At 37.4% G+C, this 12,054-nt stretch overlaps 1 protein-coding gene across 2 annotated transcripts; it reads right to left on the bottom strand.

The window, feature by feature from the left end:
• Nucleotides 1-2,286: 2,286 nt before the first annotated feature.
• On the bottom strand, nucleotides 2,287-4,607 carry LOC134217903 (collagenase 3-like). Of its 2 annotated transcripts, none has more exons than XM_062696741.1 (4): nucleotides 4,338-4,607; nucleotides 3,640-4,272; nucleotides 3,387-3,582; nucleotides 2,287-3,317 (listed from the first exon to the last, which is right to left on the bottom strand). In XM_062696741.1, the coding sequence occupies exons 1-4, from the start codon at nucleotides 4,593-4,595 to the stop codon at nucleotides 2,920-2,922; spliced, it is 1,485 nt and encodes a 494-aa protein (XP_062552725.1). In that variant the 5' UTR covers nucleotides 4,596-4,607; the 3' UTR covers nucleotides 2,287-2,919. The 2 variants fall into 2 exon arrangements, with proteins under 2 accessions (XP_062552725.1, XP_062552724.1); XM_062696740.1 differs by having other exon boundaries at nucleotides 3,640-4,275; nucleotides 4,338-4,604.
• Nucleotides 4,608-12,054: the final 7,447 nt, after the last annotated feature.

Here is a 12,054-nt window from a genome sequence, read left to right as displayed (position 1 = left end):
TGAGCACCGTTTAAAAAAATGTTAAAATTTAAGTGTTGTTTGGGGTTTTGCTTTAACCTTGATAATCAAAAAATTGATAATTGATGTAATAGACCCCTTGGAATTATTAAATGAAATGATTGGGAAAAAGAATGAAAAACTGGCATTATGGATTCTAGCAAATGTTATGGTGTACAATTTGAAATATTTTGTATCTAGCAATTTAAATGATTTTCAACTAATTATAAATGCAGAAATAGGGAAAAACAAGAATGTATTTGATTTAGAGTTTGTAATTTGTAATTTTATAAAGTAAATTTGTGATATTATCAATCTGATGCAATGAAGGATAAAAAAAGGGAAAAAATTAGCAACGGCAACAGTACTCAAGTGAATTAGTCGACAGCAGAACCGAATGGTCATTTTTAAGGGAATATTAAAATTAGTGGTTGCTGATAGTGATTGCAGAGGCATATTATTGAGAATAAATCGATTTTTGTCAGGACCACCATTATATACGGGAGAAAGTAAGCGGTTGTACTGTGACTGTGGTAAATTCATGGCATTTAGTAAAATTTTCTCGAAAAATTATGAGTTTGGTTATGTTAATATTAGTGATTGAAAATGCGCATTATTGAAAATAAATCGATTTTTCAGTAGATATCACCATTTGTACAAGAGAACCCTATCTTCACTGTATTCACTAGTATCACACAACTAATATTTCTCAGTTCACTAATATGATACGATACACAAACTGAATATTGCAAGATAAGCAAAAACTTGCATCATTTTAGGCATTGAAAATGATGTTTGTGAAAGGGAATGTTGCAGTTTGAAAAAAGTTGTTCTTGTTACTCGTTTCAGTAATACGCATTTTAAATCACTAGCAGCACATAATTAAATTCAGATTTTGCGAAAAAATCTCACCGGACGCCTTGAATTTGCCAATCACTATCAGTTGCAGTGTTGGGAAAAACTCAAATTCTCAAATCTCATCTGCGATTCAAATCAAGCGCGGAATCGAATTGACTTTCTTTGCTTGAAACAATGGAAATCAATACGTAAACATAAAACATGGATTTTGATGCTTTCTGGAACGAAATCATTGTTCGGCGAATGAGCGAAACGATGCGAAAAACTCAATAGCGATGCTGTCCTTACTAAATCGCAAGCGAGTTAGCTCGCACATGAGACTTCGATGATTGAGATTTGAGTATAATTCTACCAACACTGATCGGTTGTATTTAGGAAAAAATACAACTTAACTTTCTTTGAAACGTTATGGTGGTCCTGACAAGAACCGATTTATTTTCAATAAAGCAACCACTAAAATCTGAATGGAAAGCTGTTTCCCGACCACTCAATTCTGCAGACACCACTGATGCAAAGAATACCACAAATGCTACTACCGGCCCGTCCACCGATGATTCACCGCTCCACGCCAACATTACGCCGTATTTTCTGTAGCAATCGGACGATCACCGTACAGACCGCTCTAACCACTCTTTGCGAGATCTCGTACAAAATGACGCGCGCGCGCTAAATAGCAGCTTTCTTGTATCTAATGAAGCAACATCATTACCTCCGCCCTTTCGGTAAACGATATGGCTGCACATTTTGATTATGTATTTTCACATTCACTGTTAGGGCGGGGCTAATGGTGCGCTGCTTCATTTTCAAAGCAAGACCATGCTGAGGGTGGCTGGGTTCGATTCCCAGTGCCGGTCTAGGCCATTTTCGGATTGGAAATTGTCTCAACTTCCCTGGGCATAAAAGTATCATCGTGTTAGCCTCATGATATACCAATGCAAAAATGGTAACTTGGCTTAGAAACCTCGCAGTTAATAACTGTGGAAGTGCTTAATGAACACTAAGCTGCGAGGCGGCTCTGTCCCAGTGTGGGGATGTAATGCCAATAAAAAGAAGAAGAAGAAGAAGTAGGCGATAATGTGCGTTGTGCGACATTTTCATACGAATCTTAATTTCAGTTATTCATGATTTACTCCACTTAACTCGTGCTTTTCGCATGAGGAAATATCATATAAACCCGACGGAAACTATAACGAACGTATCTGCTGAAGGAATGAAGAAAATCTATCCAGCTGTTTTCGAGTTATATGGTTACACTTTTACATATAAGAAGAAGAAGAAGAAAAATACTAGTTGACCCAGCAGACCTTGTCCTGTATAGTAGGCGAAAATGATCGTTTTGAACCGCCCATGCGAAATTTCCATACGAATAACAATTTTAGTTTTTCACAATTTACTCAACTTTACTTGTGATTTTTGCATGAGGGAATAACATATAAACCCGTCGAAAACTACAATGAACATATCTGCTGAAGAAATGAAGAAAATCCATCGAGCGGTTTTCGAGTTATGCGGGTACGAACACAGAGCAACTCATTTTTGTATGTAAGAAAGGAAGAAGAAGAAGAAGACTAGCTCTGAGAAGAACCAATTTTCAATGCACAATGCACCTTTCTAATCAAAGCAACCAAACGTTAGTCCGAACATTCCGTGAAATTTTCACTTGGCTGCTGCTGCTGTCTGAAGGGCGCTCTGTGAGTACTTTATGCTGAGTGACGCCGTCGGCAACGGCCAATAGATGAATCTCTTCCGCTAGGACCGCTGCTACCGGTGCGGTGGCATCATGCGACAGCTGCTGTGCGGCCCTCGTGTCCGCTCTCCGTGAAGTCTTAATTTAACTGAGGATTATAGCCCAGTCCATAAGTTGCTCGATTATGATGTCTGTGCTTGCGATGCCCCTACGGGATTGGTTGGTTCATCGATTTTGAGCAGTGATTCCCCAAATTCATTTTTTCTAATAGTTTATTGCTATTGAAATATTAACTCATATTTTATGGAATACGGCTTCAGAAGTTTGAATGGAATTATTAAACATATAAACTACCTTGATTTCGATTTCAATTTTAATCAGCAACCAAGAGGACGAGAATAGTCCGTTGTCGTTTGCAGAGTGTCACAATCGTATACATATCGTGTGTTGCTTTTGAAGAAAATTATAGCATTCTGCGTCTCGTTGAACGCCGCGGCATCGACTCGACTTGGAACACCGAACTCCGTCAGTTCTCCAGAGTGGTCCACAATTCTCTTCTCCATATTATACCGCCAATAATGTTCATTTTTGAATGCGAAAAGGTACTTTTCCCTGTAGCGAGAGATGGCGTCTAAATTTTTCGGTATGCCGGGAAATGTGTGCCGTATCTTCCGGGGATATCCGAGTTCCAACTTGTTGTTCTCGAAAGCCCACACTTCTTCACCCCTGAACATGTACGTAAGAGAAGCGATGGTTATAGCGGCGTCCAAATGATCTGAAAATTCAAAATGCTGTACAAGTGTCCCATAGTAGTAAACAAAAAAAAAATGTGGAATATAGTTACCGGGAACTCCGGGCCATTTTTCGCTCAATAAAACCGGTGTATGAGCGGAATTCCTCGTGAAGTAGTACTTTCCCGAGATAAAATATAATTCTTTGTTCCGATCGTTTAGAACCGCATCAAACTTATCCAAACTGCAAAATGCGGGGCTTGGAGTGGATTCGCCTCGTTCACGTCTTCCATATTTGAACTGAATTTTCTGCAATTTCGATAGAATATTATTCTAATATTAGTAGGTGATCAGTTTTCCTGTTACCTCAACGTCAATCAGTGGTATCTCGCTAAAACGGGCCACTAGTGAAGGATACATAATCGACGCAGGGTTCACCGAATGCTCCAACCCAAGGACATGACCGATTTCATGCATAGCTGTGTTGAAAAAATCATCCTCATTTTGGGTACCAAAATAAAACTTAGTATTGAAGTGAATTGCTCCTATCTGCGGGAAGAACGCGTGTGCCAAGGTGGTGTCCCCCAGTTCAGACCCACAATACTGCCATCGATGTGGGTGATGTCGACTTCCAAATACAATTTCAATATCCGCATTCATGTTCTCGGTTTCGTTGAAATCCAAATTGGTCACCGCACTCCATTGATCGAATGCCGTTCGCAGCAAGTTTTTGACGGAATCGATAGAAACACCCGCTGGGAAGTTTCTTACATAGTAGGTCAGTAGGTTTTTGGTCCATTTGTAGTCCTCTCCATATGCGGCAACATCACTAACTCCACATCTCGGTCTTCGAAGCGATATTTTCGTCTCTCGACACAACTCTCCGGTCGCTGGCAGCCCATATAAGCGCTGATACTGCATTATCTTAGACTTGATATCTGACAAATATTCATGTTGCATCATTTCCGCAGATGAGTTGAAGCCAAGTTGATCGAGAATCTGCTGTTTAGAAAACAAAAATCGTACTGTGCTGTTATAGATGACAATAATATATGACTACCAACCTCCGCGTCATCCTCCGTCAAATCTGGCACCTCAATAGGAACCACAGGACTTTGCGAATCTGTTTCCATGGTGGTTAGAGTTTTGGAAAAGATTTCAATGGCTTCATCTAATCCAATAGGGGCACCACTACTGCAGATTATCACCAATGGTAAACACCATGCCCCGAGAAGGTTTGTTCCGCGTGGTACCATTCTAAATTGTGTTCTACAACCGATTAATTGTATCACACTGTCTGAGGCATTGTATGGTTCGCACATCAAAAAGCATATCATCCTATCGTTGCTTATAAGTGCCTACAAATTAATGCTGTGAGACAAAACAAGCTGAACCAAAAGCATTGATAAGAATCGGAAATCCCATATTCTTAAGGACAAGCCTCTGAAATAACAGAAAAAAGACAGTTGTGCATTGTTTCCGTATTGAGTGGTGTACCATTGAAAACGCGAGTAGATTAAAATTTGGATTCCGGAAGGCCTGTCCTTAAGAATAGGCGATTTCCGATTCTAATCAATGCTTTCGGTTCAACTTGCTTTTTTCAGCTTGCTAGCTCTGGATTTCGGGAGGATTGTCCTTAACACTCAAGCTGTTGTATTTTTGTACAAGATCATCGCTAGCAATACACAGCATGAACAAGCCTGCATGAGCGATCCAGGATCGCGCGCATGCAGAACGGTTAGTTAGGGTAAACGTTCTTTTTCGATCATGTGGCTTTATTATTAATTTCTCCTCTTTCTTTATTTTGTGAAGAATATTTTTGTGTGGAAATCAATATCGAACTAATTACATAACAATTATTTTTATGTCTAATTTTAATATGTTTTAAATTCTAATTCAATTATTAAGAGGCTTATTATTTCTGTGTAGCAATGTAATGAAAATGAGGCATATACATAATGGATTAATTTCTGTTTTCTCTTCATAACCGAAAACCTGCACTAGAATACACCTCGCAATTATGAGGCTAACTTTTTTTATTTTACTTTCTTCCGAATTAGGGGAAAAGACGACTTTGGCAGGTTTTGTGCTATTATTGGCAGGGGGTTTTTGTCGTCCAAATTTTATGAAATTTGGCCACAATATTCATTGATATGCAAAGAATATTTAGGAAAAATTTAAGCATAATCATTCATAAAAACCCCCGTCATTCCCCCTATTTGAAGCCAACCCGTTCTCCAACACATTGGATGTGGGTATAGTCTAATTCGGATTTTTGGTCAGAATGAGGTATAAACGATTAACGGAATTGTCCGTCAAGGTTGGCCATTTGAGTACTACTTGTGCTACGACCCTACAATCACTGACGACGTCTCGACAAGCATCAGAGTTGATTGTGTGAATCGCATTTCGTTATCGCAGAAAAACGCACTTCACAACGTTTAGAAAATAATAGATGAAAGTTGTTTACCAGATTTCTATCGAAATGACAACAAAATGAAGTTTACATGTCCAGTTAAGTCGAACACTGTGAGTGTCTGTCTCTGTTCATGAGCGAAATTCATCCACACAGTGATCGTCAATTGCAATGAATCAAACAAAAACAGCAAGTAAGACATCCACAAAGCCACTGCTGTTGCACATTTTTAATCATTATTAGAAATGCAACGTTCGACCAGCCTGCACTTCGGTTTGTCTTTTGAAGCTTATAAACAGCATCCTCCTGCCTGACATGTGTCGTCTAGGCAGAGAAAGATCGAACCGGCAACCCATTGAATGGCCTCTGGCTTCGTGCTGCTCTCAATATGACCTAATCACCCTCGTTTTTACACAATCTACGTATTAAACGCAACAATACATATGTTCTATCAGTTTATTGCCCTGTCATTACACGAAATAACAGAAAACAAGTCATGCATCAAAATGGATATAGTATCACTAAAATACCTTATATTTTTCACTGCTTTTCACGAATCCAGTATTTTGCGCTCGATAATGGCGGCTGAGTGAGTACCTTTTTGACATTCAAGAGGTAGAAAATATTTACATATTTTAATCAATGTAGGCTTTGATTCATTGAAAAACATTGGCACTCACTCATCCGGTATCAACAAGCAAATAAATGTCAAATATATTATTTAAATTATGCTATTCGAGGATTTGGTAGTTTTCTTATGCACTTTCGTAATAATTTCATTTTATCTTCTTGCATTATTGCAAGTTTACTGCTTAGTGGTAGGTACCCGACTAGAAGGTCATATCAAAATTATATCAACCTATGTTATTATGATATGGAAATGCTAATATCATCTTCCAAATTTGGACGTACATGTTCATGATAGCATTAGAGGCGAAAGTATAGAATTGATAGTTCCGTTAGGATACGGCAGGCATGAAGAATGTTTTTATAGAAGTCGATTTGAAAGCGAGCGGAGGGCAATATTTGTGATGGCATATATCGCACGACCTTCCTTCTGCCAAGCTCCCGTATGAAGGGGGAGGGAAGAATATCAGTGTGGAAGCTGATATATCTCCACTGGCCCACTATGTTATTATGTTATGCTAAATTTTGATAACAAAATTTGTTAGAAACATGGTGCAGGATGTAGTTAAAATATCTAAATTTCTATCAAAAATTACACTACTGGAAACAAAAAAATATCAAATTTTGTTACAATTTTATCATAAAAATAACAAATTTTGATAAAAATTTATAACAGAATCAGATACAAAATATATTGTTTATGTGCAGGTGGATTATTTTACAGGTCGTGATAGGTCTCCAGATTGTGATCAACAATCAGATTTTTTTTTTATATGTACAAGAATATTTTTCGAGAACATGAAACTAACAACATTGCAATAAAGGCAACCTTTTCAGGAGGACTTTGCTACACTATTTTAATTGCCTACTGTTGGGCAATTCGGTGTTAAGCATTTTTTTATATCATATTATGATAGAATACTGTTACAACATTTGAAAGATAATGCTGCTAAGAACAAAATTGTATCAAAATAAGTTATAAATATCACAATATGTTAAAATTGTGTTGAGTTTCTGTTATGCTCTTCTAGTCGGGTACCAAGTTGACCAATGGTCAATATGAATAATTAAAAACAATATAAATGATAGCTATAAAAATAACCGTCATACCGTTTGCTTTTAGGTTTGAACATGATATGCACATGAAACAGCTGCTATGAGTTTAAAACTAATAAAAAAATGACAATTATGCTGCATTTTCTAGAATATATGTATTTTAAAATATTATTACGACTCTTCCGACTACGTACGATAACCTTTTAATGGTTTGTCAATTGTAACAGGGCTGAGGTTCAGTAAGCGTCGCACAGTTTAGGTACAAAGTGGTTTGTTAGAGGTGAAAGATACTTGAGCGCAATGCCCCTTGAAGTATTGCTTGATTATGGACCGGAGGCAACTGGATAGTACAAGCAGAGTGTAGTGATTCCAGCCCACTATTAGGTGTCAAGTTGCAAATTTCATTTTCCAAAATCCATTCTTTTAAAAAACACTGATTATAATCATCTTGGGGCTTCATTTCTAGAAAATAAAATTCAATCATTACAAACAATCCATGAGAAAAGTAATTACCAAATCCTTGAAAAACGCAGAACTAAATGCTTGACATTTGTTTGTTTGTTGATACCGGATGAGTGCCAATGTTTTTCAATAAATCGATGCCTACTGTGATTGAAATATATAAATATTTCTACCTCTTGAATGTCAAAAAGGCACTCACTCGGCCGCCATTATCGAGCACAAAATACTGGATAGTTGCGGCAGTGTCCCCATAGTTGCGAGCCCCATATGAAAACAATGGGACTCGCAACTATCCATCTTTTTACGTAGATCATGCCATAATACCCCTTTGACATTTCAGGTGTACACTATAGTGATGATTATTTAGGGGTCTCTAGTAGCCTTGCGAGGGAAGGCGTAAGATTGTCAATGCGGAGATGGCGAGTTCGATTCTCGGTCCGGTCTAGGATGTTTTCGGGTGGGAAACATTCTCTACATTCTGGGCATAGTGTATCCATTGTACTTTGCACACAAGATACATACTCATTTAGAGTGGGGCGTCATGGTCATTTTTTTTCAAATCAAAGGTTTTTCGATACTATTCGGGGTCCCAAACAACTGTGCAGAATTTGGGCCCGATTGGTTGCTTCCTCGCTTTCCGCATCGCGTTTCAAATTTGTATGGAAATTAGTATGGGAAAACAACAATTTTTGCATTTCTACTTCTAGAGGTTTCAGTTTATCGTAAACCAAGTGACATATTGTGTTAAAGTATAACCTGAGGGATGCCGAAAAACTTTGCTAAAGAAGGTCCGTTGCTGGAATGTCCTCAAAAATATTATATTCCTTCGATTGCTTGTTCAAACCATACGCAAAAAATCGGTTATTCTGCCAACACTGCCGAACTACATGGACCAATAATTTAACTGAGTGTTATATCAAAATTAATGATCTTATAGGGCTGGGGTGCAAAGTGGAGTTATTCAGAATCATTTTCCAACGTAAGCATCGGGACAAGAAGCAAGAAAGGTTTTGCCCACAAACAACCAGAGGTTGCCCGGTAGTGCTGGCAGCAATATTGATTTCCTCCATTTGGTTCGAACAATCAATCTTCGAAGCGTTATAACATTTTTTGTAGACGTTCCAGAAACATACCTTCTTCAGTAAAGTGTTTCGGCATCTTTCAGGCTATATGCTAACGTGATGAGTCACGTGATTGACAATAAACTGAAGCCGTTTGGAGCAGAAATGCAAAAATAATATTAATTTCCATATAAATTTAAATCTCGATGCGGAAAGTGAGGACGCAACAAATCGAGACCATTGCACAGTCGATTGGGGTCCCAAAACGATTCAGAAAAACCTTGATTTCACTTGATTGGATGATTTGCGTTTGCGTTTTTCCATATAACTGCGCCCACTCTATCTCATGCGATTTAGGGCATAAGAAATCTTTCAATTAATAACTGGAGGAAATGCTAATAGAATACTAAGTTGAAAACCAGGCCAAGTTCCAGTTGGAATGTAGAGCCATTGAAGAAGAAGAAGAAGACTATAATTATGTTATAATTAGATCGTAGTAAGTCATAATGATTCGTTTTTTTCTGCCACATTTTTATCAAATTTTCCCAAATTTTCTCAAAATTTATTAAAAAGGGTCGTTTAGGTTTCGATAAGAAGAAAAAATCAGGTTCATACGTGTTGTGCAACAGTGAACGGAATTTCATTGTAGGTGAAAAAATCAGTTTGACTGGGTGACGCCGCGCCTGGACAGTTGTGGGCTACAGGAAGGTTTCCGGATGGCGGACTCTTAGTGGAAATGTATTTTGAGTGAATATTTGTTAGAGAGACTTTGGAATGATCTTTTTTCATGAGTGAGTTAAAAAAATGTGAAGAAGTGATGGAAATAATCAGAACGGGTATCTATACGGACCCCCATCCATGGACGCGTTACGTGAAACTCGCGAGTGGCAGGCAATGGCTGAAAGAGCTTTGGACGTTGCTTTTTTTGAAAAAGATTGGAAAGTGATTTGAAGGAAGCCTGACAAAAACGAAGGAGTAAGAGAAAAAAGTAAAATTGTGTTAGGAGTGTGGGAGTTTACTGTGGTAGTAGCGGCTTGTATTAAAATAATGGTCGAAGATATTGAATGAAAATGAAAGCATGAATTATTTGAATGAGATTTGAATTTCTAAATCGAAGCAATCGGCGTTCGAATAGTAGGCGCCCATTAGCACACGAATATGAACTCGATTGACAAAACGAAACAAAGAAAGAGAAGAGACGATACTAATCCTAATATTAGGTACATCGTCTATGTATCACTAGAGCTACTCGTTCTGTCAGAACATACTCGTGAGTACACAGCCCATGATAATTATAACAAGTGACAATAATTTGTAAGTAGATGGAAGGATATTAATCCATTTTGGCTCTATCGAGGTAAGCGATCAGCCTCTAATTATATTACATAGCTGACGAATCATTTGAAACGAAATGAAAAAATAAAATCAATCAATAAAAACTAGAGAAACAGACTAATCATAAATACACATAGTTTCAACATTACAGCATTACATTACATTACAGCTTGAGCTTGAGCTTGAGCTTGATTGACTGCTCGTAGTTGCTACTCCATTATGACCAGATCAGCTGTTCTTGCACAGGGAACCAACAGATGTTTGCTTGGGACTAGCACACATCTTCAATGTACAAGTACTGGTGATCTCATTTGTTAGGTCATACTGTCGCCGGCCACGTCAGAATGCAAGTCAATGTAGGGAAGGGGGAGGAAATGATGATGCAATCACTCGCCCACTGCAAGCCGAATATACCTCTGCACTTGCCACGAGTTCATGCGGAATTTGTTGGAATTTCTGGGTTAGGTTGGAGAGGCAGAGGTCCGTCTTGGTTAACGAGCTGCCAATGTGATAGATAGGAGAAGGTAACTGATGGAATTTCTAATTGGATGTAGGAAACGAGCTCTATAGTTCATTTCCAATTCCATCAGATTACTGATAGAATACTCAAGTTGAAGGTATAGGAATAGTAATGGAAACGGTATGGAAGTCCATTTCCAGTTCTAGCGATTGCTAGAACATGAGAAATAAAGAGAAAGATACAAAGTAGGAGAGAATGGAACGGACCTGGGATTGAACCCACGACCTCCTGCATATGAGGCAGAAGCAGTAACCATATGACTACCAAGCCCGCTTACACTACATATATTACATTACATACTACAAAATAAATTTTATGCCACAGTCGTAGCAAAATTGCGAAATTAAAGCGTTATATAATGAACTCAAATTGTAAATACTGATTGAATGGAAATTTAAATAATTCTATAAATGTGTATTTTACTCCATTTAGAAAATACATTCTTGATTCCTCAGAACATTTGATTTAACAAGTGTTACAAACATGCCACATTGTCACGTCCTTCAATATTAATTTGTTTTTATACTAAACTGGAAAAACACTAGATTGCTTACAGTTTTGTATATTTTCTCTAATACATTTCAAAACTTAAACTTCTGAGGTTGTGAATATGTGAGAAATACCGAAAATCAATAATGACAAAGTTTATGAAACTAACAAAAGTAAAATGAAAAAGAAAAAGAAAAAAATTAACAAATTAAAACACATGGCAAAAATAACAAACAAGAACATAATTTAAAAAAATAGGCGAATCAAAATAAAATATCAAATATTAAAAAAATAGGAAAGGGTAAAATGTAACATTGCCAAATTAGTTTACACATGATAAATAAAAGAAGTAATCAAGGAATATATGGAATAAATAAATGAGACTACAAAAGTAGGATGCATACGACTGAGAAATATGGGACAAGGCTGGACTCATATTAATGGTAAGTGGTAAATTTAATTACTCTCATATGCCGTAAGACGAGTTTATACAATCCCATTGAATTCCACCACTTAATTGTATCTTGACAGATACGTATTTCGACCTCAAAAGTAAGGCCGTCTTCAGTGTCTCGTACTCTCGTACTTACACTACTTGACGAGACACTGAAGACGGCCTTACTTTTGAGGTCGAAATACGTATCTGTCAAGATACAATTAAGTGGTGGAATTCAATGGGATTGTATAAACTCGTCTTATGACAGGTGAAAACATTCCACTAAAAAGCTCAAAATAATTTTCTTATACTCTCATATGGATTATATTCTTTTTAATATTTTGAATAAACCAAGCATTACATACGTACAGGGCATCGT

This window comes from Armigeres subalbatus, chromosome 2, assembly GCF_024139115.2.
Source record: "Armigeres subalbatus isolate Guangzhou_Male chromosome 2, GZ_Asu_2, whole genome shotgun sequence".
Classification (NCBI taxonomy): domain Eukaryota; kingdom Metazoa; phylum Arthropoda; class Insecta; order Diptera; family Culicidae; genus Armigeres; species Armigeres subalbatus.
This window is presented reverse-complemented; position numbering and strand designations above follow the sequence as displayed.

Bases quoted from the DNA above. Each gene is read 5' to 3' on its own strand.
- LOC134217903 (XM_062696740.1), bottom strand. From the start codon at position 4,595: ATGTGCGAACCATACAATGCCTCAGACAGTGTGATACAATTAATCGGT. The intron at 4,276-4,337 runs GTTGGTAGTCAT...TTTTCTAAACAG, and splicing joins TGACGGAGGATGACGCGGAG to CAGATTCTCGATCAACTTGG. The intron at 3,318-3,386 runs GTAACTATATTC...TTGAATTTTCAG, and splicing joins AAAATGGCCCGGAGTTCCCG to ATCATTTGGACGCCGCTATA.